This window comes from Sciurus vulgaris, assembly GCF_902686455.1.
Source record: "Sciurus vulgaris genome assembly, chromosome: 1".
NCBI classification, from domain to species: Eukaryota; Metazoa; Chordata; class Mammalia; order Rodentia; family Sciuridae; genus Sciurus; species Sciurus vulgaris.
Genome location: NC_136461.1, coordinates 43,641,302 through 43,668,777, shown reverse-complemented (window position 1 = coordinate 43,668,777; position 27,476 = coordinate 43,641,302). Strand labels below are relative to the sequence as shown.

Genomic DNA, 27,476 nt, shown 5'->3' with positions numbered 1-27,476 from the left:
AGCAAAGCTAAAGAGGATGCTGAGGAATCATGACCCTTCCAGATCCTGAACTGTGTCTGTCTTTTAACTCTCTACATCTATCCAGAACACCTGGTCCAAGTGTTCTCTTTCCTCCAAATCCAAGCCTCCTTTTTTATACTTCTTCCTCCATGCTTACCCCCTAACCCTGGTTTCTTTCCTTATTCCCTTCTTCATTATCTTTTCCCTTCTTAAGTACAGAGCCTACAAAGTGCTTTTTCTTCTGTTTTAGTCCATTTTCAGTTGCTATGACAGAACACCTGAGACTGGGTAATTTGTTTTTAAAAAGAGAGTTATTTTGGCTCATGATTCTGGAGCCTGGGAAGTCCAAGAGCATGATTCTAGCATCTTCTCAGCTTCTGGCAAGGGCTACCTGCAGCTTCAACTCATGGCAGGAAGCATATGCAAAGGTCCAGAGCAAGCGTGTGCAAAATAGAGAACACCCTAGTGGGTTTGCTTTATGACAACCCTCTCTTACAGTGACTAGCCAGTCCTGTGAAAGCAAGAGTTCATGCAAGAAAGGCAGCAGTCCTTTCATGAGGCTCTGCTCCCAGGTCCAAACACATCTCCCTCCAACACCACTCATCGAAGACCAAGCCACATGAGTTTGGGTGGGGACAAACCATGTTCAGTCAATGGTGGCTTCCATCTTTTTCACTTGATCCCTATAAGAACTATACAAACTCATTTTATAAGTAATGGTAAGGGAGTCTGAGAGAGAGAAAGTGACCTTCCCAGTGTTCTTGAACCTTCCAACCCAAGGCTACTTAGGGGCCTTGGCTAATAACTGACCAAATCAATGACTGCTATGCTCAGAGGTCATCCAAACACAGAATACAGCAGTTGTCATTTGTCAAGGCCATCCCAGACCTGCATACTGGTGAATGAAAGCAGCAGTATCTCTGAGTAGAAAGAACTTGGCTATGTCAGTTGAAGACCTTGGATATCCATGCCCCCACTGGTTCCCTCGTGTGACCTTGGCAAGGGCCATCCCTCCTTAAGATGTGTCAGGCTGTGTCCTCATCTGTGGATTGTGGGCAAGAAAGCTGATCTATCCTCTGTCAATCCACAAGGCTACTGTTGAGTCTCAAAAGGAGTCAATGGTTATGAACATTCTTGGCAATGAAAGGGTTATGCAAATGGACCACCCCTCCCCCTCCCTCTCAGGTCCAGAATCCCAATGGCCTTGGTCTATCATTTACTGAAGTACAATTGTGTGGTCAACTTCATGGGTTCCTCATCCACAGCAAGAGCTTAGATGATGAGCTCCTCAGGCTTCTCTCCCCCACACACACTCTCCCAGAGAATCTCATCCCCCTCCTTGTGCACAAATGTTTCCATCTCAGCCCTCATGCAGCTGCCTCAGTTTGATTAGGCTGCTATACCACTACCGATTTTGTGACTTATAAACAACAAATGTTTATTCCTCGCAAATTTGGAGGCTAGAGGATCCAAGATGAAGACACCATCAAGTTTACGTCTGATAAGGGACAGCTTCTGCTTCGTAGGTGCCATCTTTTTTTACCGTGTCCTCACATGGTAGAAGTGATGAGGGAGTTTTGGGGTATCTCTTATAAGAGCACTAAGCCCATTCATTAATCCTGAATCACCCCCTAAAGACCCTCACCTCTTAATACCATCATATTGGGGTTTAGGATTTCAACATATAAATTTTGGAGTGACATGTTCTGTCCACGGAAGCAGCCAGCATCCTCATGGATGTCTTCACTACCATGTTGACAAGGACCTGAATTCACTGTGTTCAGACTGACCTTGATTGCCTGCTTCGTTCCACACCCCACCCACCCTGTTCCTGGTTCACCCCTAATTGTGGGGGCACCATTGGCTCAGTTATCCATCACAAGTGGAATTGCTGGGTCATGGGTATGCATGAACTATGACCAAACAGTGACAGGTCCCTATCCAGAATAACTGCACAATGTATCCCCAGGAGGAGGAAGTTTTCTAAAGCTGACACCTGCACACCTCTCCCCTGCTTCACACCCCACAGTGCTTTCCCCATGGCTCTGTAGATGAAGTCTTCCTCCTCAACACAGCCTCCAAGGCCTTGCCCTCCTCTCCCTGCTCTCTAGGCTCCAGCACACTACGAATCTGCCGCTGATCCTTGGTCCTGCATGCCCTGTGCCCCTCAATACAAGCCCCATATGTAGTCATCTTTCCAAGCCCCCAGGGGGTTCTCTTCTTGGGAAGCTTTGTCTGACCCCCACCTCCAGCTGCCCATGCACCTCCTCTGGACTCAAAAGTCTCCCAAACCCCAGTGTGCTTTTGGTGTCTTTATATATGTTTTAATCGTCTATTAGACCAAACTTTGTCAACCTCAGAACTTCAACAATTTGAGCTGGATGATCCCTTGTTGTGAGGACTGTCCTGTGCACTGCAGAATGCTTAGAACCATCCCGAGTCTGTGTCCACCAGATGTGAATAGCATCCCCTCCCTCAAGTCGTTAGCCAGAAACATCTCCAGATGTTGGGAAATATTCCTGGGGAATCAGAAGCACCCCTAGTTGAGAATTGCTGCATCAGACTCTGGATCTGGGCTCTTGACCTGGGGCTGGGTCTCACTCATGTCTTATCACTGGTACCCAGAGCAGTCCTGGCCCGGGTTAAGAACTCAACAAATACTACTCGTGTCAGTGGTGGGAAATTACCAGGTCAAGACCCAAGGGTGGGACTCAGATCAGGGTTCTGGGATATGCAGATGTCATGAGATTTGTGGGGGGGTCTCTTCTTTTCCCCTCCTTTTCCTTCCCCCAAAGACCACCCAAATAATCACCTCCTTTTGCTCTTATAATGAAGGGAAGGTAGACTAACATGTCCAGCAGGCTTACAGCACGGCCTGGGGCAAGCCACTTTACCCCTCCGAGCCTGAGCTTCCCCAGTTATACAAAGTGGACAAAACAGCCTACATTTATCAGTAAATGTCAAACGAGTCAACAAGCAAAGGCCATGACAAATCTTTACAGATTTGTCGCACAGAGTGACGGCTGCTTGGAGCCTGGGGCATCTCCGTGAGGAAACGCTCACGATGGAGGGGTAAGCCACACGGCATTTATAGTGAGCACAGTTGTGCTTGGCCTCCTTGAGCAGGGTTGGAGGCTCTGGGACATCACTGCTTCAAGGACATCTTCCAGGAGCTCAGCGCCTGCATGATCCAAGAGCGCCGTTGGTGGGAAGTAGGCAGATTCTCACAGCTGGGGCTCCAGCGGTGCGTGGTGGCTGGGTCACACATCCATGAGTCCCCATGTGGCAGCGGCCATGAGTTCCGCCAGCAGCTGGCCAGGATGTGGTCCTGGGCCTGGGCTGCATAGATGCACACTGACGCTTCTGGATCATGTCTCAAGTTTTCCAGAGCTGAGTCATGGGGAGGAAAAAGGTCACACGTCAAGATCAGGCCCCTAAGCAGGTCTCACACCTCATCCTTCCTCCATTCCTTGACTTGGGTGCCCTCTCTCAGCATCCCCTCATCTCACTTTCCTCCCAGCCCTTTGCTGGTTCACACCTTTCAAAGCCTGAATCAACACCAGCCTCCTCTCAGAGGCCCTCAGATTGCCCCAGCCTACCTTCAGGTCCTATCAGCTTCCCCTGTTGCAAAATGAACATGTGCCCCCATAAGGGTCTAGACTATTCACCTTGCTCAATGTGGTTTCTGTTCTCCTTCTTGAAACTCATATCTTTAATGAGATTGCAAGCTCCCCAGAGTGGGGCTGTGTGTTCTGCCTCTTAGCAACCCCGAGGTATCTAACACTGTACCCACTCCAGATAAAGACGAGCACAACTGAAGTAAGCGGAAGACCCTGGTCTTAGATCATGTCCTGCTTTCCCTGTTGCCCACTCTGATCCTGTTCATTGAATCACTGCCCTAGACATATCACCAACCCAGGGCATGACTTACCACATTTCACTTCACTCAGCCAATCTTCCGTCATTATGCTCTCCATGCAGGGGACCAGGGACCCTTGAGCATAATCCAAGAGGTGAGGGTGTCCACCTGATTATGATACCACCCACCTCACCCCCCACCAGACCCTCCAGGAAGCTTTCCTGGCCCTCCTACAGCCCACAATGAGGACAGGAAAGGCGAACTTTATTTTGACAGGGAGCAGATTTCCTAAGACAGGCTGGGAAAGTTCCAGTGGGCAGTAATAGCACCAGAATAGGGGCAGGATCTACAGTGGACCAACAGTGCCACCTTAGGCTGGGCCCTTACTCATGGAAAGAGCTGCCTCTGCTGTCCACTTCTCTGGGGAGTATGGGCAGCAATAACATTCAGGACACTCTGTACCTTGCACCCCTCTCAGGAGGGGCTGAGACTCAGCTGTGCAGGGTCAAGGAGCTGCTCCCAGTGACCCCATAGCCACATTGCTCATCCCTTACTGCTGCCAGGCTGTGCGTCTGGCTCCCACAGCACCTACAAGTCCCTGCATGGGCCCTGTCCCTCTTACTTCTCTGTAGGTTCTTCCCTCACAGCTTATTTGTCCTTGCATGTTCAATTTATCGAGAAGTCCTTCCTGATCGTGCTCCCAGGCTGTTAGATGCCTGTCTGGGTTCTCAGAGTACCTGAGTTTCCTCTGCCTATACTATATTATAATTTTGCTTGTGATTTATGAATCTTTAACTTCCACCAGACCAGAAGTTTCTTGATCTTAAGTTTACTAGGAGAGTGAGAATGGGAAAGGAAGTCTCTGATGATCCTAAAATAACATGCAAAATTATATGCATATTGTGCATTTTTCTAGGGAAAGCATTCATAACTTTCTTTGAGTCTCACTAAAAATCTACGACCCAGAAGAGGTGAAGAAGCACTGCAATGTGCCAGGAGCTGTCTGGGCAGAGCCAGGCTCTGCTCATCATTGTTTCCCCAGCACAGGCTCTGGCACAGGGTGTTAAACACTAGCATTTTCAGAAGTGATTTAGAGCAAGACTTAAATCAGCAGCTAGGAAATAGATGTCATTCCATGTGAGAAGCTGCCTCTAAGCAGCTCCTTACATTCTCAGGCATGCCCTCAGTCCTAGGCATTGTTTCCCTGTCCCAGCATGATCATGTCAACAGATCATTTTCCCACTCCATGCCCCGCTATCAGCATACCTCCCAAGGTGCTCTTTATTTCTCTAGCCGAAGCATCATGCCTAGTACAGAGTAGGTGTCAACCAATACTTGCCAAATAAACCAACAGAAGGATGGGTGCATGGGTGGATGGATGAATCGATGAGCAGTGGCTAGGTAGTTGGATGGGTGTATAAGTGGGTGGGTGGATGGATGGATAGATGGATGGATGGATGGATGGATGGATGGATGAATGGATAGATAGACAGATGGATAGATAGCTGACTGGGTGGATGCAGGAATAACTGCCTGACTGGGTGGGTGGGTGGGTGGGTGGATGGATGGATGAGAAACAGCAAATAAGTTGGGGAAAACAATAAAAGAAATTTCATTTTACAAAGGTCATCACCTCCAGGCTTGTCTGCAGCAAGGTCTCCTGGCCCTCAGCGAAGGGAACAAGGTTATTTGGGGGCAAGAGAGAGGAATGGGTGTGCATCCCAACATACCATCAGAAGGGTCATTTGGGAGGATTTTGGGCAAGGGGAACCTGCTATTTGGTTTCTTCACAGAAAGGCAGAAATTATGATTGTGAGAAGTATTGGTTGATACTGAGGATGGGATTGTGGGAAGAATGAAAACAACTGACATTGAGCACCTTGATGGGCCAGGCCTCACCTTTTAAAAAATATCCTCATCCAGTTTGTGAAAAAGGAGTTGATCTCCATTTACTGATGGGAAAACTGAGACTCCATGGGAATAAATGACCCAGTTGGGGTGATACAGGAAGGGATAATGGAGGGAGATTCTACTTGACTGTCCACCCAGTTGGTTCCTACTGCTGCAGTCAATGTGGGATTTGCCTACATTGCTCAGTAGGCTCCTACTGAGCTCAAACCCATGCTATACTCCAAGGGGAAATAGCAGTCTGCTGTGTAGAGTTGCCAGGGTTGTGACCTGTACAAAGGCTTTAGGCTGAATCAGCCTGAGGCCCACCTCCTTAGCCACAATCTTTGAGGAGGGAAGACCATTGTAATGTGCAGCATAGCTGACAGCTAGCTAAGCCTTGCACATAAGGGGAGGTTATCTGCCCAGTTCTAGATAACTGGGCTGGCATCCTATAAGGAAGCAGACTGAACAGCAGGCAGGCCCCTGGAAGCAGAACTGGTTATGCAAGAGCAGTTTACCTATGAACATGACCGAGGATTTCCGGATGGAGGCCCTTGAGTTCTTGGCATACTCCAGGCTCTGGCTGAGGAAGGTGAAGGCATTGTCTCGATGGGTGTTTACCTGGAGCAAAGAGAAACCTCAAAAGTTCTGGGTCCTCAGAGAGACTCATTCCTCATCTACCCATCTTGAATTTAGAAGTAGTGACCCTGCCCGACAGCCAAGTGTTTGTCTCCTGCTCCCTACGTGTCTCTGTCCTCTGCCTGAGGCCCCCAGAGGCCAAGCCTCATCTCCTCTTAGCCGACTGCAATGGTGTTCCTGCCTTGTGTGTCTCCCCTTCAATCCACTCCCCTGCAGCAGCCTGAGGGAAAGTTCCCAAATGCAGATACTACTCCCAAGATGGAAATGGACATGGCATGAGGACGTGACAGGCAGAGAGATAGGTCTGACCAGGGTCAAGGATTCAAGTTGTAGTGCAATGGGGGAATAAATGGGAGTGAAAGGCTCTGAAAATCCAAACAGGAAAGGGATTAACTCATGCATTGGAAAGTAGAAAGCCAGCATTCATTTGTGGCAGGGCAATGGCAAAGCAGCGTTAGGGCAAAATAGTCTGACAGTAGCAGTCAGAGTGGATTTGATGAGTAGGAACAGGGAGGTGTCCAGCTAAGAGGCTGAGGGAGATGAGAATCTGATTGGATCGCTCTCCTGTGGACATAGCCTGCACACCGAGTCTAAACTCCATGGCCTGGCATGCAATGACTTCACAGAGCCTACTGCAGGGCTAGCATGCTGCGCTTCCAACCAACACCCCTCCCCCTCCCTCACTCCACCTGCCACACACCCTGCTAGGGACCAAGGACATGCCCTGCTCCCCCAGATCTGTGCCTTGCACAAGCAATTGCTCCTATTCAGAAAGTTCTTCCCTCTCTTCTTCATCCAACAAATTGCCTCTCACCTTTCCAGCCTCAACTCAGATGCCACCTCCTCCTTGAAGCCTTCCACAACCCTCAGGCTGAGCTCACCCACCACCCTTGATGCTTCTGCAGCATCTTGCACATCCCATCATGGCACCATGTTGAGATTCTTTATGCCATTGTCCTGCTTACAGGGAGCTCTCCAAAGATAAGGGACCCTTTCGTTCAGCTGAGTCCTCAGCACCCTGGACAGGGCCTGGCTTGGAACTAGTGCCCAGAAAGTGTTGGATGAATGAATGAATGAACAAATGAACAGCAGGTTCAACAGGTTATCGATTTCTTCTTCCTCCTCTTCCTCTTCTTGTTCGTTGTTTTCTTCTTCCTTTTTTTTTTTTTTTTTGGTACTGGGGATGTAGCCTGAGTCCCTTTTTTGTGTTTTTTACTTTGAGTCATAGTCTCACTCAGTTGCTTTGGGCCTTGCTAAATTGCTGAGACTGGCCTCAAACTTGCAATCTTCCTGCCTCAGCCTCCGAGTTGCTAGGATTACAGGCGTGTGCCACCACACCCAGCTACTGACCTTTCTTAAAGCTAAAGCCCATGTGACCTTCACATGAGCAAAGCTGTTGATCGCCTGGAGAGCAAGGAAGAAAGTGAGAATCCAGGGGGTTTCAAGATGGCGGCCTAGAGGGTGGCTGCATTTCATGTTGCTCCAGGACTCAGGATTCAAAAGAGGAGATATTGAGACGCTTGGGACCAACTCAAAGCAGCCGGGTGACTCTCACCCCCTGGGGAGGCATCCCGGATGGGACGGTGGTCGCTGAACGCAGGAAACTTTGTGAAGTAGAACTGCCGGCGAGACGCCCCTCCCCCCGCTGGAGCAGTGAACTCGGACAGCTGGGAGCGCCGTAAAGGAGGCCGCTCGGCACAGCGCTGGGACTCGGAGCAACCACTGGGGCTCTGGCAGCTGCCCAGGGGAGGAGTGGCGAGGAGAGCTGTGTGGACTCAGAACACCGGGGCCTGCCCTGAGGAGGAGGAGGAGGAGCGTGGCCACTTGGATTTGGAGTGACTGCACCAGAGCTACAGGCGGTTGCCAGAGGAGAAGCTGCGCGGCGAGCTGTTTGGACTCAGAACGACGCTTCTGAACCCCGGGGCCTGCCCTAAGGACGAGGAGGAGGAAGAGGAGCGCAGCAGCTTGGATTCGGGGTGACTACACCAGAGCTACAGGCGGTTGCCAGAGAAGGGGCTGCGTGGCGAGCTGTTTGGACTCAGACCACTTCTGAACCCTGGGGCCTGCCCAGAGGAGTAGGAGGAGGAGGAGAAGCGCGGCGGGTCGTGTGGACTCCCAGTGACCGCATTAGCGCTCCAGGCGGCTGCTCAGAGGAGAAGGCGAGTGGTGAGTTGTTTGGACTTAAAGTGACAGCTCCTGAACACAGGGGGGCTGCCTGGAGGAGAAGCGTGGTGGGACGCTTGGTCTTGAGTGGCCGCACCAGAGCTCCGGGCGATTGCCCAGAGGACCTGTGCTGCGGGTCACGTGGACTCAGAGCCACTCAGAGCGACCGCTCCTGAACACCCCGGGGGTTATCTGGAGAAGGAGGAGGAACGGGGAGAGTCACTTCGACTCGGAGTGATTGATTGCCCAGGGCTACAGGTGGTTGGTGGAGGTGGAGGCACGCAGTGAGTTTCTTGGACTCCTAGTGACCGCACCGGAATACTGGGCGGCTGTCTGGAGGAAGAGGCGTGTGGTGGGTCTCTGGGATTCAGAGCGATTGTACAGGGCCCCAGGTGGCTGCTCAGAGGAGGGTCCGCATAGCCAGGCGATTGGGTGCAGAGCAGGGTCCCAGGATCTAGGAGGCTTCTTGGTGGAAGAGCCGCACAGAGACAGGCTTAGGGCGGAGCGAGGGTTCCAGGCCTGTGGGCAGATTCTCTGAGGAAGGGCAGCCTAAGGAGAGTCATCTGCAAAGGGTGAGGCTCCCAGGCCCAGGAGGTAGGGCCGGGCCCCTGGGAACTTTGCAGAGGAAGGCAGCCCAGCCCAGGCGGTAGCTGTAAATTGAGGGGAACCTCTAGGAGGGAACTGACCAGCGAGACCTCCCCACCGGGTGAGTCTTCCCTGCTGGGTGAGGTTTCCCCACAAGGACGGTAAAACCAGAGACTCAGGCCCAAACAGGCCTTGCCTCAGCCCACAGCCTAGGTCCCCTTTGGATGACCACTGGTCAACAAGTGGAGGCACCTCTGCCCACTAGCAGGGATTATACCCCACCTGAAGGCCACCACTCCTAGAGAGGCAGCTTCCTTGTGGAGCACTGCATTATCAACTTCCTCCAAGACTTCAGCCTACTGAAGGCTAAGGGGGGATATATATAGAAATCTTCAGGGACATTGTAAGTCAATAGAGGAAATCTGCAATATCTCAACGGTCCTCTGATACCTGAACAATATGAGAAAACAAGGAAAGAAAATGCTGCAAACAAATCTAGATGTTACATCAATAAAACCCAGTGACAGCATGGCAGAAGAAATGACAGAAAAGGAGTTCAGAATGTACATAATTAAAATGATCAGAGAAGCAAACGATGAGATGAAAGAGCAAATGCACGCACTGAATGATGAGATGAAAGAGCAAATGCAAGCATTGATTGATCGCACCAATCGACAGTTAAAAGAGCAAATACAGGAAGCAAAAGATCATTTCAATAAAGAGTTAGAGATATTGAAAAAAAAACAAACAGAAATCCTTGACATGAAGGAAACAATAAACCAAATTAAGAACTCCATAGAAAGCATATCCAATAGGATAGAACACCTGGAAGACAGAACCTCAGACATTGAAGACAAAATATTTAACCTTGAAAACAAAGTTGAACAAACAGAGAAGATGGTAAGAAATCATGAACAGAATCTACAAGAACTATGGGATATCATGAAAAGGCCAAATTTAAGAATTATTGGGATTGAGGAAGGCCTAGAGAAACAAGCCAAAGGAATGAACAACCTATTCAATGAAATAATATCAGAAAATTTCCCAAATCTGAAGAATGAAATGGAAAATCAAGTTCAAGAGGCTTATAGGACTCCAAATACACAAAATTACAACAGACTCACACCAAGGCACATTATAATGAAAATACCGAACATACAAAATAAAGACAGAATTTTAAAGGCTGTGAGAGAAAAGAACCAAATTACATTCAGGGGGAAACCAATACGGATATCAGCAGATTTTTCAATCCAGACCCTAAAAGCTAGAAGGGCCTGGAACAACATTTTTCAAGCCCTGAAAGAAAATGGATGCCAACCAAGAATCTTATACCCAGCAAAACTTACCTTCAAATTTGACGATGAAATAAAATCCTTCCATGATAAACAAAAGCTAAAAGAATTTACAAAAAGAAAGCCAGCATTACAGAACATTCTCAGCAAAATATTCCATGACGAAGACATGAAAAACAAAGAAGCAAATCAGCAAAGGGAGGAATTATCCTAAAGGAATTGTCAAATAAAGGAGGAAACAAGTTGTGTCAAACAAATAAATAAATAAAATTTAAAAAATGAACCAAATGACCGGGAAACCAAATCATATCTCTATAATAACCCTGAATGTTAATGGCCTGAATTCATCAATCAAAAGACATATAGACTGGCAGATTGGATTCAAAAGAAAGATCCAACAATATGTTGCCTGCAAGAGACTCACCTCATAGAAAAAGATACCCATAGACTAAAGGTGAAAGGATGGGGAAAAACATACCATGCACATGGACTCAGCAAAAAAGCTGGAGTATCCATCCTCATTTCCGATAATGTGGACTTCAAGCCAAAGTTAGTCAGAAGGGATAAAGAAGGTCATTTCATACTGCTTAAGGGAAGCATAAATCAGCAAGATATAACAATCATAAACATCTATGCCCCAAACAGTGGCTCATCCATGTATGTCAAACAAATCCTTCTCAATTTCAGAAACCAAATAGACCATAACACAATAATACTAGGTGATTTTAACACGCCTCTCTCACCACTGGACAGATCTTCCAGACAAAAATTGAACAAAGAAACCATAGATCTCAATAACACAATCAATAATTTAGACTTAACGGACATTTATAGAATATACCATCCAACCAAGAGCGAATACACTTTCTTCTCAGCAGCACATGAATCCTTCACTAAAATAGACCATATATTATGCCACAAAGCTAATGTTAGCAAATACAAGAAGATAGAGACACTAGCATGTATTCTATCAGATCATAATGGATTGAAGTTAGAAATAAATGAAAGAGTAAAACACAAAAACTATTCCAACATCTGGAGATTAAACAATATGCTATTATATGATGAATGGATAACAGAAGATATTAGGAAGGAAATTAAAAAATTCTTAGAGGTAAATGAGAACAAAGAAACATCATATCAAAATCTCTGGGACACTATGAAAGCAGTACTTAGAGGGAAATTTATTTCATGGAGCGCATTTAATAAAAGAAGTAAAACTCAACAAATAAACTACCTAACACTACAGCTCAAAGCCCTAGAAAAAGAAGAACAGAACAGCACCAAAAGTAGTAGAAGACAGGAAATAGTTAAACTCAGAGCTGAAATCAATGAAATTGAAACAAAAGAAACAATACAAAAAATTGACAAAATAAATAGTTGGTTCTTCGAAAAAATAAACAAAATTGATAAACCTTTAGCCACACTAACAAAGAGAAGACGAGAGAAAACCCAAATCACTAAAATTCGGAATGAACAAGGAAATATCACAACAGACAGGATGGAAATACAAAACATAATTAGAAGCTATTTTGAAAATCTATACTCCAACAAAATAGAAAATTTTGAAGGCATCAACAGGTTTCTAGAGACATATGAATTGCCTAAACTGAACGAGGAGGACATAAACAATTTAAATAGACCAATTTCAAGTACTGAAATAGAAGAAGTCATCAAAAGCCTACCAACAAAGAAAAGTCCGGGACCAGATGGGTTCTCAGCCGAGTTCTACAAAACCTTTAAAGAAGAGCTCATTCCAATACTTCTCAAAGTATTCCATAAAATAGAAGAGGAGGGAACCCTCCCAAACTCATTTTATGAAGCCAATATCACCCTGATACCTAAACCAGACAGAGACTCATCAAGGAAAGAAAATTTCAGACCAATATCCTTAATGAACATCGATGCAAAAATTCTCAACAAAATTTTAGCAAATCGCATACAAAAACATATTAAAAAGATAGTGCACCATGATCAAGTGGGTTTCATCCCAGGGATGCAAGGTTGGTTCAACATCAGGAAATCAATAAACGTAATTCACCACATTAATAGACTTAAAGTCAAGAATCACATGATTATTTCAATAGGTGCAGAAAAAGCATTTGATAAAATACAGCACTCCTTCATGCTCAAAACACTAGAAAAAATAGGGATAGTGGGAACATTCCTTAACATTGTAAAGGCCATTTATGCTAAGCCCATGGCTAATATCATTCTAAATGGTGAAAAACTGAAAGCATTCCCCCTAAAAACTGGAACAAGGCAGGGATGCCCTCTTTCACCACTTCTATTCAACATCGTTCTTGAGACTCTGGCCAGAGCAATTAGACAAACCAAAGAGATTAAAGGGATACGAATTGGGAAAGAAGAACTCAAACTATCCCTGTTCGCTGATGACATGATTATATATTTAGAGGAACCTGGAAATTCCACCAGAAAACTCTTAGAACTCATAAGTGAATTCAGTAAAGTAGCAGGTTACAAGATCAATGCCCATAAATCCAACGCATTTTTATACATAAGTGATGAATCTTCAGAAAGAGAAATTAGGAAAACTACCCCATTCACAATAGCCTCGAAAAAAATAAAATACTTGGGAATCAATCTCACAAAAGAGGTGAAAGACCTCTACAATGAGAACTATACAACACTAAAGAAAGAAATTAAAGAACACCTTAGAAGATGGAAAGATCTTCCATGTTCTTGGATAGGAAGAATTAATATTGTCAAAATGGCCATACTACCTAAAGTGCTATACAAATTCAATGCAATTCCAATTAAAATCCCAATGACGTACCTTACAGAAATAGAGCAGGCAATTATGAAATTCATCTGGAAGAATAAGAAACCCAGAATAGCTAAAGCAATACTTAGCAGGAAGAGTGAAACAGGGGGTATTGCAATACCAGATCTTCAACTCTACTACAAAGCAATAGTAACAAAAACGGCATGGTATTGGTACCAAAATAGAAAGGTAGATCAATGGTACAGAATAGAGGACACGGACACAAACCCAAATAAATACAATTTTCTCATACTAGACAAAGGGGCCAAAAATATGCAATGGAGAAAAGATAGCCTCTTCAACAAATGGTGCTGGGAGAATTGGAAATCCATGTGCAACAGAATGAAACTAAACCCATATCTCTCACCATGCACGAAACTAAACTCAAAATGGATTAAGGACCTCGGAATCAGACCAGAGACCCTGCAGATTATAGAAGAAAAAGTAGGTCTAAATCTTCACCTTGTTGGTCTAGGATCAGACTTCCTTAACAGGACTCCCATAGCAGAAGAAATAAAAGCTAGAATCAACCACTGGGATAGATTCAAACTAAAAAGCTTTCTCTCAGCAAAGGAAACTATCAGCAATGTGAAGAAAGAGCCTACAGAATGGGAGAATATCTTTGCCAATCATACTTCAGATAGAGCACTAATCTCCAGAATATATAAAGAACTCAAAAAACTTTACTCCAAGAATTCAAATAATCCAGTCGACAAATGGGCTAAGGAAATGAATAGACACTTCACAGAAGAAGATCTACAAGCAATCAACAAACATATGGAAAAATGTTCAACATCTCTAGTAATAAGAGAAATGCAAATCAAAACCACCCTAAGATTCCATCTCGCCCCAATTAGAATGGCGATTATCAAGAATACGAGCAACAACAGGTGTTGGCGAGGATGTGGGGAGAAAGGTACACTCATACATTGCTGGTGGGGCTGCAAATTAGTGCAGCCACTCTGGAAAGCAGTGTGGAGATTCCTTAGAAAACATGGAATGGACCCGCCATTTGACCCAGCTATCCCACTCCTTGGCCTATACCCAAAGGACTTAAAATCAGCATACTACAGAGATACAGCCACATCAATGTTCATAGCTGCTCAATTCACAATAGCCAGACTGTGGAACCAACCTAGATGCCCTTCAATTGATGAGTGGATAAAGAAACTGTGGTATATATATACAATGGAATATTACTCAGCCATAAAGAATGATAAAATTATGGCATTTGCAGGCAAATGGATGAAATTGGAGAATATCATGCTAAGTGAGATAAGCCAATCTCAAAAAGCCAAAGGACGAATGATATCCCTAATAAGTGGAGGATGACACATAATGGGGGGGAGGGAAGGGTTAGTGTTAGGGTTAGAGTTAGGGTTAGGGAGGGGGGCAAGTATGGAGGAAGGAAGTACTGTATAGAGGGTAAAGAGGGGTGGGAGGGGTGGGGGGAAGGGAAACAATAACAGAATGAATCAAACAACATTACTCTATGTAAATTTATGATTACACAAATGGTATGCCTTTATGCCATGTACAAACAGAGAAACAACATGTATCCCATTTGTTTACAATAAAAAAAAAAAAAAAAAAGAAAGTGAGAATCCACAGAGGTCTGCTGTGGAGGGGCACAAGCTGGCTCCACAGGTAGCTGGCCAAGCAATGGCCAGCAGTGTTTTAAATAAGCTACACTGATTGTTTATTAATGTCATAAAAGTGTAGGTTTCAAACTTTTCTTGTAAAACCAGAGGACCTGGCAAGAGGGTCTTATGTGGGAGCTGGAGCTCTCCCCTCCTTTGGCATCTTTGGCAGGGCTGGGATTCTCCTGGCTCACAGGCCCCACTATGTCCATGTCACTCACGATCATTGGCTGCCTGTCACTGGCCACTGTAAGCATGTGAATTAGTGATGCTGACCAAACTTCTTCCAGACCTCTCTCCCCTCTGTAAAGTGATGGAAATGATATCACACACTTGACTGTGGGGCCTTTGAGCACGGCTGAGAGCGGTGGTGCCTCAGACTCGCACATTCATGTTAGGTTCCCGTCATATCGCCGGCTCATGCCTTCACATGGGAAGAACTTGGTCCCCCAGCTATTGGGACTGCCTGCTGGAAACTGCCTGGCCCAGGCCATGTACCTTCCCAGGGTGTTTGGCATCCAGTGACAGAGGGACACAGGAACATAAAGACCTGACTCCAGCCAGGTATGGTAGCACATTCCTGCAATCCCAGCTACTTGGGAGACTAAGGCAGGAAGATTGCCTGAGCCCAGGAGTTTATGGCTGGCCTGGGCAATACAGTGAAACCCAGTTTCAAAAAAAAAAAAAAAAAAAAAAGTTTATATGACCTATATATATTTATACATATAAATATATATCCATATATATTTAAATATGTATAAAATTTTTATGTGGCCAATATTTATATATATAAATATGTTATATATTTATTATATTACATATATATAAAATTTTATATAGACCATATTTCTATGTGGCCCGAACCCTGGGCCCATTTAGAGGCTCTCACGGCAGGGTCATAGGGTTGGCTGAGACCTCCGCTGAAGCTTCATTGCAGTTCCACTTCTTCCTCTGGCACTGGACCCCTCCCCTCCCTTCTTCAGGGCTGACCCAACGCAGCTCCTCCTAAACCTTCCAAGCTAATCTCATCTGGCCCACCACACAGGAAGGGGAGAGTGGGACCCAACAGTAAGCCTGCCAAACGTTCTGCATTTGCACTGCCATACTTCACAGCGCCTGCATGGCTCATTCCTACTCAGGCTGTCCCCCGGTACCACCTAGCGAGGGGCTTCTGTGGTTAAATAAGTCGACCTTGAAGCCAACAACCACAAACACTTTTCCTTAGCACAGAATATCTCAGAGACTTTCATGTGCTGAGACACACATATCATGAAGCATTGCCTAAATTTATTTGTCCTAGAACTACTTCTCCACCCCACCCCCAACCTGGGGCATATGTAATGAAACCAGCATTTCATCCTGGGAACTGCTATTGCAGAAAAGGAGGCCACTGTAACCCCTTAGGCAGGGATACAATGTAGACAAGCTAGGGGTTGGGGATGTGGCTCAGTGATAGAGTGCTTGCCTAGTATGTGGAAGGTCCTAGGTTCCATCCTGAGCAACACAGAAAATATTATCTACCATTATTATAAATAAATATATATATATGTTATATTATGTATGTTATAATATAATATAATATGTAAATGTATAATATAAATATGTATTGTAATATATATTATATATGTAAATATAGAGAGAAGCCAGTGTTTTAACAATGCTACCCTGGTGGTCTGGGTGGGCAGTAGATTAAAAGTAAAGGCAATAAGATTAAAGGCTGGGAGACCCCCCAGACAGTTCGACCAATGGCCCCACTGACAGATATTTAGGATTTTTAAGACTGATCAGATGTGGAAGGAGAGGAGAGAAAGGAGTCTAGGGTGAGTCTAGGTTTCTGCTTTGAGGACCTAGAGGGTCAAAGCAAGACTGAAAGGGAAGTCTGTAAGTTCAAAAGAGACACATAACTTGAAGTGCCTGTGGGTCATTGGAGATGTTTGGTAAGCCAGTGGAGAGGGACCACAGAGGTGGGGAGAAGTCAGAGATGGGTGTTCCAGAGCCAAAATCTTGTAGGTGGTCATGGAAATTGTTCATCAGGATGCTGGTGTGAAAAGAAGGATGAGAGAAGGCTGGAATCCCCAACTCCACCCACTCATAAGGAGACTGGGCAGAGCCTGGAAACTCACAAGGTACTTGCAGATTTTGGCCACCGTCTGCTGCTGGTGGTCCCAGGGCTTCCGACTATAAGCTTTTTTTGGCAACTCCCAAGCCATGAAGCAAGAACAGCGGAACAGGGTCTTCACGCATTTCTGGGGATCAAGAGGAAGAGAATACCAGAGCTATGAAATTCTAAGACAGTCTGAACATGTTCCAGAAAAAAAAAAAAATGTAAAACCGGATTTTGGAAAATCAATTCCTATTTGAAGACATACAAGTGAAGTCAGACATTTTTAGGAGGAATCCTGATATGGACACCTTTGGAAAACAGACGTGGCTGGACATAAATAACTGCCCCCCAATGGGTTGTTTGCGATCCTGGGTTGTTTCCACAAAGGGAGAAGACCCTGCAGTCCCAGTTGCCTGCACACACTCACCTGGCCCACCTTGGTGTTGCCCTCCTGCATGATCAACAGTAGGGGCACCAAGGTACTGATCATCTGCTCCTCCATGGCCTGAGTGCGGGGCGACCGAAGTTTCTGGACCACCTTCCCGTATATGTTGATGCAGGAGAGGCGCACATCCTCTCTTGACTGCAGCAGACCCAAGGCTCAGAACGCCCCTCCTCCAGGAGGAGGCTCCAGGGCCTTCTTTTCCCTCATCCTGAGGGGCCCTCCAGGCACGAAGACGCAGAGACAAAGAACAGCCGAGGCCACCCAGTGGGGCTCGTCCGGGGCCAGTGGTCTCTTAACCCAAGCCCAGGTCTGGAGCTCTCTTAATTCTTCCCAGCCAGGGTCCCCACTAACCTAATAGGTGCCTTGGTGCCAAGTGGGAAAATGCCCCCATCTACCAGTACTGGTTAAAAAAAAAAATGTATCCCCTTTTTAGGTGAACGAGTGGTACAGGATCACCTTCTCTGGGTAGACTTGATTACAAAGAATTGCTCCCTCCAGGAAGACCGATTAGAATAAGCAATCTTCTCTGGTTGAACTAATTACAAAAAGACATGGACTGGTTGGAATAGGTGCCCTTTCCTCTGGGCTGACTTGGCCCTACCCAGAACCCAACGGGTAGGGTCAGGAGGAGAGGTATTACAGTCCCCATATTAGTAGAGGACCCCCTCCCTGTGCCTCCCTCACTCTGGGATTCCTTACATCACTGAAGTGCGGCAGTAGGACCTGCAGCATGTCCACGTAGACTGAGCTGTCCACCAGCTTTCGGTCCTGCCCCTTGAAGATGGTCTTGAGATTATGGACTGCCTCCACCACCAGCACCCCATCCACACTCTTCAGGCCCTTCACCATGGAGGGCAGGAGGGCCTGCACCTTGGCCGTCTGTGGAACAGAGCCATTTGGGAGAGGGGTTCCTAACTGGGCTAGCAGGCAGGAGACTCGGTCTCTGGTTCACCAACTCCCACCCCCTGGGCCTTTGTATATCCACCTGCCTGGAATGCCCTCACTCAAGATCTTCCCTCTCCCTGAAGCCCTCTTTGGCCTTACTGACTCCTTCCTGGCCAGGATCCCTAGGCTCTTTGTCGTCAATCCCCTTTGTTGGCACTAGGTAGGTGACATCTTGCATTTTCAGTCAGCTTCCTACAGCTATGCCCTGTCCCTTTGTCCTGGCTACATCCTGAGCTGCAACAATACAGCAGAAACACAAAGCACTTTTAAAAATGCTAATAATGCACCAACAGTCTGCAACTCTGTTTCCTGATAATCTGAAAAAAGACAATAACTATTGCCACTCCTTTCCCTCCTAGCACCTGCCTTCAGAGTCATTGTGGGAAACTTGGATTAGAAACTACAAAGGCAGATCCATTGTACAGATGGAACCACTGAGGATGGGCAAAAATGGACTCTGATTCCAGCCATGAACACCTGAAATACTGATGACTGAGCTCCATACTCCTCCAGCCCAGGGCTAGGCTGGGCTAGGTGTCTCCGCTGGGCTAGGTAACTTCCACTCACCTTCTCAGACCTACGGGCCAGGATGACCAGGCCTCGGATGGACAGCACCTTCATGACAGGGTCACGGTGGCTCAGACCTTCCACCATCCGCCCCAGAGAGTACTCCTCGGGGATCCTGCGCACTTGCTCCATCTGGAGGAGCTGAGGAAACCAAAGGCAATTACTCCCAGGCTGAGGTGTGGGTGGCTCACCCACCGGTCTCCCATGCCTGGGGAAAACTAGGCTCAGCTTTTGCCCAGAGCTGCAGACTTGTAAACCAAGTCGGCTAGAGACCTCGTCTGGATGTCCATCACCACCTCATGGTGAAACTAACCATGTCTCTCCCCAACTCAGGGCCCTGCGTCTCTCCCTGCCTGTGCTATCCAGCCTCTGCTGGCCCCTGTGGCCTCATTCGCACCACGCCCACCCCACAGCCCACACTCCTACACTGGCCAACCAGCTCCCAGCCAAGCTGCACTCTGTTTCCAGAATGGCTGGGCTGTTTGTCCCTTCTGTGCTGGCAGGATGGCCTTCTGCCGGGATGCCCACCTCCTCTCTGACCCCATCACCTTCTGTGGCTCTGTCCAAAACTCAGCCCTTGGAGCCATGCTTGACACTGCCTGGGCCTCTCCCAGGCTGACTACCTCGGGCCCAGGGAACCCAGAACATCCTGAAGCAGCACCTGGAAACCTTCATGGCCACCTGGGGGCTTCCATGAGGGCGAAGATCAAGCCTTCCTCCTTGGGCTGAAACGTGAGACTAGGAACACCTGAGGCCTTGGTGCGGCCTAACATGAACTCAGGCTCCTTCCTTCCTGTCCCCATGGCTAACCCTGTTTCAAGGTCCCAGCCAACAACAGGCACGGACCTGTTCTTCCTCCTCTCCCTCACGCCCTCCCTTCAGTTCCTGCTGTCAGCCTCCAAAACACCTGTTCCATCGCGCTCTTGCCTAATACCTACCACCACTATTAAACCCCCTATCTGTGAGATGGGGAGCACAGGGGACAGGGAGAGCTGCAGGAGAGGGCAGGGTGTTGACCAGAGGGAGGGGACAGGGAAGAGTGGCTGCACCCACTGCCCACCCATCCTTGCACACAGCGATACTCAGGCCTGCTCTGCACCAGGTCCTGGGTCAGGCACAGGAGGCCGTGATGTTCACTGTGATGGCGACACAGCTGATGCACGGAAAGCACTTCCTACAGCCAGGCTCTGTTCTAAGACACATGTGAACACATGTGAACACGTCACCCTCATTGAAATTCAACAAGGCGGGCAATTCAGTCCTCAAATTGCAAGTGAGGTAACTGAGGCACAGGCAGGCTAAGTGACTCGCCCAAGTCACATCGTTCCCTCCCTGAGTTTACCTGCCCTCAGGAGCAGCAAGTACACACAAGGACAATCACAGGGAAGAGGGCTGTGGAGCGCAAAGGAGGGGCACCTGGGCCACAGCAAACCTGGCCAGTCTGGCTCTGTCCAGGCACAGGTACCTCTGCTGGGGAGGTGGAGAAACCTGAGCCCACAAGACGACCTTTGCCCCAGAGAGGGAGGGCCAGACCTTTGCCCAGAGGCTCAGGGGTCCTACGGACTGCTGGGATCAGTAAACCTAGAGCCCCTGACCTTGCAGTGGACATGGGGACACCCCCTGAGGTCTCGCAAGGTCCCACCTCCATCCCCTTCCCCAAGAATCTGTGTGTCAGCCTCTAGCAGACTTCTGTCCTGGTCAGAACCTCTGTATTCCCTGGGATGTGTGGCCTTGAAAGCGACCCCTGGCCTCCCCCAGCCATGAGCACCACAATTATTTGCGGGGTTGTGTGCGGATGGGTGGGGTGACACACAAAGAAGTTTGCACAAAGTAGGCCTGCAGGAACCGAGCCCTTCCCCTCCCTCACAAGTCAGGGAAGTCAGAAGTAGAACCGAGCAGGAGCTGGCGCCCAGGACTCCTGACTCCAAGTCCAAGTTTGTCCTCCCTGGAGGTGACACATTCTGCAGATGCCCACAGGGCCTGGCAGTGTTCCTTTGGGCACTCACTTGCCCATCCAAATCCCACTTATTGGAGCCCCTCCAGGATGGGCCTGGGGACTGAATACAAACACAACTTGGCCCCTTCTCCAGACTCACAGTCCACCCAGAGAGCAGAAAAAGATGCGAGAAGTTCCTAGAATGCCCTCGCTGCTTCCCATCCATCTGGCAAACTTTACACACCTGTCAAGGCCCAAATGTCACCACTTCCAGGAAGCCTTCCTTGTCCTTCTTACTGTCTAAGCAGACAGTGAGCTTCTTGCCTCTGAGCAACAAACCCTGGTAATATCCAGGACTCACCTGCATGACAACTGTCAAGTCACAAAAGGCAGACAAGTATGGTGGCCAAGAAAGCGGACTTTACATTGTCAGTCAACAGATGAAGGATAAACGACATGTGGTATGTACATACGACAGCAATCCAAAGGAAGTTTACGCATGCCACAGCCTGGATAAATTGGGAAGACTGCCTCAGTGAGTGAAATGGCCAGATACTAAAGGACAGAGCCTCCACTCACTTGAAGAACCTAGACTAGGCAAATTCATAGGGATAGAAAGTAGAAGGGAGCCAGGCCCGGTGGCACACACCTGTCATCCCAGTGGCTTGGGAGGCTGAGGCAGGAGGATCGCAGGTTTGAAGCAACTTAGCAAGATTGTAAGCAACCTTGAGACCCTGTCTCAAACTAAAACATAAGAAGGGCTGGGGATGTGGCTCAGTGGTTAAGTACCCCTGGGTTCAATCTCTGGTTCCCCACTCCCAAAAAAGAGGAGGGTAGAATGGAGGTTCCCAGGGCTGATGGAGGTGGGGAGCTGATATTTAATGGGTAGTTTCAGTTGGAGAAGATGAAAAGGTTCTGGAGATGGGACAGTGATGGAAGCACCATGATGCAATGTACTTAATGTCACTGAACTGTACACTTAAAAGGGTTGAATGGCAAATATTATGCTATACATATTTTGCCCCAATGAGAATAAACTAAGAGAAGGGGGTAAAAGACAAAGAGGTGGGGGGCAGGGATTCTGGAGCCCAAATGTCTGGCTTAGAATTCTGAATCTGCCACTTGGATCGTGGGAAAGGTACTAAAATCTGTGCCTCGGTCTCCTCCTCTAATACAATCCCAGGATTACTGTGAGGACGAACTGGATCAGTAAATGTAAAGCTCCTGGAACATGCCTGGGAGAAGGGAAGTCCTCAACAAACATTAGCAGCTGCTACTAGTGACTCCTCTTCTGGATCTGTCCCTTCTGACTTTTCCTGACTTCTCTAGCACCCACCTCCAGCACCTCCCATGGACACTTGCTCAGGTTAGGTGTTCCCTCCTTGGGGAACCTCTTCCTGAAACCTCCTCCCTCGAGTCTCCTGTTCTCCCAACACAGCCTGTACTTCCCCACCTTCAAACAAGTCACATTATAGCCCCCCATTTTCAATCAGGGTGTCCTTGGTCTCCCCTGAAGCACTAAGAATTCCTGGAGGCCAGGTGGGATCAAGTTCATATCAGCATCTCCAGTGCCTGGCCCAAAGAGGTGCCCAGCAAGGGTCGGTGGTGGCCTGGGGCAGCAGGGGAGTGTGGGGAGGAGGAGTGGGAGCGGAGGGGGCGAGGGAGGGAGGCTCATGAGGTCTTCGTATCTGGAGAAATCATCCTCCTAGAAAGGCTCTGTATGCTGGAAAGGACTGTGTGCACAGAAGCAGCAGCCCCTGTTGTGAACTGAAGCCCGTGACAAGCCTGCCCCATGCCCCAGTCCCCATTGGTACCTCCACAAAGAAGGCGGTGGCCGTGATCTTGTGCTTCTCGTCGCCGCGCTCCAGGAGAGGGATGAGCAGGTAGAGGATGCGGCACAGCTCCTGGCAGGAGTAGTGCACCATGGCCCTGGGGAAGGGGACAGTCCCTTCAGGCTCTCCTGCCCCAGGGGACCTGCTGGGTAGGAGTTCAGCCATGGCACTGGAAATCCCCCAAGCTGGGGTCACCTGGGTTCCTGGGATCCCAGGCCCTCTCCCCTGGGGGGGGGGGGTCTTTGAGGCATCTAGTTTAACTGCTTCATTATACAGAAGGGGAAACTGAGGCCCAAATAACAATGTGCCTAAGGGCACAGAGCCAGTCGGTAAGAGAGACAAGCTGAAGACCCTGGATGCACAGGGCCACGCCAGGAGGGACAGGAAGGAGGGGAAGCGAGGGACCTCTACTACGTGCCCGGTGGCAGCCAAAGCCTCGAGCTCACTACTTGATTTGATCCTCACTATCGCCCTCCAGGCAGTAGCTGTTACCATGCCCATTCACAGCTTCAGCTGCTCAAGACACAGCGCTAGAAGATAGCAGAGCTGAATCCCCAGCCAAGGGCTCCCCGCTTCCTGCTGCCTCACTCGCTCTACTAAGCAAGTTGTGCTCCCTCCATCCACCACCCAGCATCGGCACCACCTGGGAATCTGAGAAATGCACATTCTCAGGCCCCTGACCAGAACCCCTGAAGCAGGAACTCGGGGCAGGGGCAGCAGGCTCTGGAGACGGTCTCAATGCATGCTCAAATTGAGGCCCTCACACATGCTCCATCCATTAGTGAACCCAAGACAATGTGGCAGGCACACACAGGGTTGGAAGTGAGATGGCCTGGGTTCAAATTCTGGCCCTAGTGCTAGGTGTGTGACTTGGAGCAGTCACTTAACTTCTCCGGGCTTCAGCATCCTCATGTGTGCCCCTGGGATAGCAAGAGTGTAATTCCACCGGGTGTGGTGAGAGAACTAAATGAGATCATCCATGTAACACCTCTTCACAAGGTGTATAGAGCATAGCTGGTGCTCAGTAAATGAGGTTGTCTCTCAAGACCCTGGGGAGAGGGCCCTCCTGAGCACTCCAGGGTAGGTCCTCCTACAGGGGACACATCAGGGAAGTCAAGGTGTCCCTCCTGACTCACAGGAAGTTGTGTGTGTTTGAGAGGAGAGCTCTGGTCAGGACCAGCAGGTCACACATGGCTGTGTGATCTTGGGCACATGGCTGCCCTCTCTGGAGCTAGGCATGCTCCTGTGCAAAACACATATTAATGCCTGTCCTAGGCACCGTAATGGAAGCAGAAGCTAGTCTGTGCTGAGCCTACCACGTGCCAGGAGCTGTTCAAAATACCTTATTTAATCCTCACTCCATTCTGGCAAGTGGGTCTTACTGTTTCCATGCTACTGAGGGAGAACAGAGACATAGAGGGCAATAACTGGCCCCTGGTCACACAGCAGGGAAGAGGCTCAACTTCAGATGCAGGCAGACTGTCTCCACCGCCACTTCTAGATGCTCTTATACCATCATTTCCACTACAATGTGTGGGAACCAACTTCCTATGTAAAGGTGCTTGGTAAATAATTTACAGGCTCTAAGGTTGCCAGGGACCACTATGGCCAAAGTCACTTCCCAGAGTAAGTGCCACCTTTCATGTTCGTGTCGCCCACCTGTCAAGGAGGACAATAACCCCTCGCTTCAGAGAAGAGTCGGCAGAAGGAGCAACTAGTCTTGCTCAGAGAGATGGGAACCCAAGTCTGTCTGAAGATCTGGAGGTCCCGCCCGTCCCTGCCCAAGGTGTCCCCTGGGCTCACCTTGCCAGCAGGGACACTCCACGATGGTGGTTCTCGGCCTGCCCCATGAGCTCCCAGCCACCCTGGTCCTCCAGGGAGGTGGCCTCGTAAGAGCAGCCCATCTTCAGCAGCAGGGTCTTCACCACCTTCACCACCCAGCTGCCAAGACAAGGGGGCCGAGAGCTTGGGTCACCCGCCCCTGTGGGCAGGGGCTCCCTCTCCTGAGCTTCATGCACTGTAGGAAGAGGTTGAAGAAGGCCTCCCCAGCCTCCCCAGCCCTCTCCCCTCCACTTCCCATCCAGCCCATGGCTGGGTGGGCGACTTGCAGATCAGTCCTCTCTGCTCACTTGGGCACTCACTGTCCTATCCAGTACGGAGTCCTTTCCTTCCTCGGGACCTTTAAGAAATGATTCCCAGCCAGGCGTGGTGGCTGGGGATGCGACTTGGTGGTTAAGTGCCCCTGAGTTCAATCCCCAATAGCAAAAAGAAGAAAGGAAGGGAAGGGAAGGGATGGGAAGGGAAGGGAAAAAGAAAAGTTCCCCTCAGGGTGCCCAGCAGAGTTCCCTGGGGAGCTTTCACACCCTGGGCGCTCATAGACCTGGGGCTCAGGACTCTGCTTTCTTAGGCTCCTGAGTAAGCTCAAGGAGTCCTGGGAGGGAGCTGCCATCTGTTGAGATCCTACCAGATGCCTGGCTAACACTGAGAGATATCCTGGGAAATGCGTTGTGGGTTGACCTTGTTCTTGCATGAGCATCGTAGAGGTGCTTACGCGAACCTCGACCGTAGAGCCTACTCCACACCCAGCCTCCACCATAATCCTAGGGGACCTCCAAGGTGTATGTGGCCCACCATCGAGCAAATCCTTGTTGTGAGTCACAGGACTGCATATAAACCTTTACTAAGATAAAAACTGACATGAATGGAATGAAGTTTAAGTGTACACAGTTTCCCAAAACCTAGCCAAGCACTTGAAGAGTTTGCTGTGCACTGGTGGGAGGAGCTCAGATGACAGAGCTGCTGGTTCTTGTGACTCAAAACAAATCCTGTCAGAAATTGGGAATCCTCATCCTGAGGAATTGGCCCTTTGCTTTCATACTTTTGCCTTTCAGTACAGGGTTGGAACAGGGATGCTCCACCACCAAGCTACACCTCAGCCCTCTCTTTTTTGAGACAGGGTCTCATTAAGTTACCCAAGCTGGCCTCAAACTTGTGACACTATCTCAGCCTCCTGAGTACCTGGGATTAAAGGTGTGCACCACCTCATCTGTTATGTTTCTACTTTTTTTTTTTTTTTTTTTTTTTTTGGTACCAGGGGTTGAACCCAGGGGCACTTAACCACCAAGCCACATCCCCAGCCCTTTTCTATATTTTATTGGAGACAGGGTCTCGCCAAGTTGCTGAGGCTGGGTTTGAACTCGCCATCCTCCTGCCTTGGCCTCCTGAGTCACTGGGATTACAGGAGCACGCCCGTCTTGTTTCTACTTTTTTAAACGTAGAGCAATCCAGTGTGAAAAAAGAGCTCCAACTGGGGCCTGGGCCTTCGGAATCGGAATCATGGAGGCTTCATGCTGGTTCTTCGGAACCTGTGCTGTCAGGAGCATCCTCTACCAGTCATGGAGGGAGTGGGAGGGTGCTGGGGAAGGAGCTGACCTACTGGCCTCTCCACCCTTCTTCCAGCCCCAGGAGCCCCCTGTGCTGGTGCAGTGGTTGAGCTGAGCTATTAAGGTTTGCATTTGAAGAACCACCAACTTTGGTTTTTCTCTTCAAGTTCAAGCATTAGACAGATTAGTGTTCCCCTGCCACTGCAGAGGTCTTCCCTCCTGAGAGGCTCCATCTGCAGAGCAGCTTTGGTCACCTTCTCAGGCATGGCTGAGACGGCACTGAGCTCAGAAGTTCCAGACAGCTGCAGCCGGGCCTGCCCCTCCTGGGCCTTGCCCGCAGCAGGATGAGTATGTGTTTAGGCCAAAACTTCTGAACACAGAATTCCTAGTGCATCCTCTACGCTCTTTCCATTTCCTCACTCTGGCCTCACATTTGAAAAAAATGACCCTATCCATCTCCCTTCCTCTTCACCTCACTCCCAAAGATTTGCCTGTAACAGCCCAAAATGACAGCACGCCACTTTGTAAAAAGGCAGAGTTGAACCAGGCACAGTGGCACACACCTGTAATCCCAGCGGCTTGGGAGGCTGAGGCAGGAGGATCACGAATTTAAAGCCAGCCTCAGCAACTTAGTGAGACCCTGTCTCAAAAAAAAAAAATAAAATAAAATAAAATAAAAGGGGCTGGAGATGTTGCTGAGTGGTTAAGCACCACTGGGTTCAATCCCTCTACCAAAAAAAAAAAAAAAGGGGGCGGAGTTGACACTTTGGGGGAGAAGTCTATGTGTGGTTGGGCAGCTCTTCAAGTTTCACCCTCCTGGAGGGTTTTCTGGGCAAAGTGTCCCTGCACCAGGACGGGAGAGCCAAGAATCCAACACAGAGCAGCTTCAATACATATAGGTGCTGCAAAGCACAGAAACTGGACTTCAGAGCACAAGCCTCAAGCCATGCTCATGAGATCAAGTCCTTCAAACCCACGCCAGCAGTGTTGGGGCTGGTTCACTGCCTGTGTCCCTCTCCTTGCTGGAGGAAGTGACCACCTGTGTGCGCTGACAGCCTCGCAGCACGGTTCCATCCTACCACGGAGCCTGGAGCACCCCAGTGTGCTCATTACCATTAGCTGCTGAGCCAGTCACCACTGGATGGTTTAAAAGAGCAGAACTGAGTCTCTTAGATCTAGAGGCTGGCTACCCAAGTTCAAGATGTTGGCAGGGCCACACGGCCTGACAGGCTCCTTGGGAGGCCCTTCCCTGCCTCCTCCAGCTTCCCCACACGAAGCAGTGTCACTGACTCTCTGCCCGCGTCTTTGAAAGTCTTCTCCCCTCTGAGTCCACGGTTCTCCCCTTCTAAGGACACTGACAGTGGATTCAGGGCCCACTTGGTTAGCTCAGAAAGATCTCAGTTGAGATCCT

General features: G+C 48.6%; 1 protein-coding gene across 1 annotated transcript in view; it reads right to left on the bottom strand.

Moving 5' to 3' along the window:
• Positions 1 to 1,859: 1,859 nt before the first annotated feature.
• Positions 1,860 to 27,476, bottom strand: part of MROH7 (maestro heat like repeat family member 7) — a 78,710-nt gene continuing 53,093 nt past the window's right edge. Inside the window, exons 17-25 of the mRNA XM_079140956.1 lie at positions 24,486 to 24,623; positions 22,665 to 22,779; positions 18,915 to 19,055; positions 18,102 to 18,281; positions 17,385 to 17,540; positions 16,977 to 17,099; positions 6,268 to 6,370; positions 3,932 to 3,994; positions 1,860 to 3,390 (exon numbers count right to left, since the gene is read on the bottom strand). Coding sequence (XP_078997082.1) covers positions 3,146 to 3,390; positions 3,932 to 3,994; positions 6,268 to 6,370; positions 16,977 to 17,099; positions 17,385 to 17,540; positions 18,102 to 18,281; positions 18,915 to 19,055; positions 22,665 to 22,779; positions 24,486 to 24,623 — 1,264 coding nt within the window. The 3' untranslated portion in view covers positions 1,860 to 3,145. The remainder of the gene's footprint in view (positions 3,391 to 3,931; positions 3,995 to 6,267; positions 6,371 to 16,976; positions 17,100 to 17,384; positions 17,541 to 18,101; positions 18,282 to 18,914; positions 19,056 to 22,664; positions 22,780 to 24,485; positions 24,624 to 27,476) is intronic.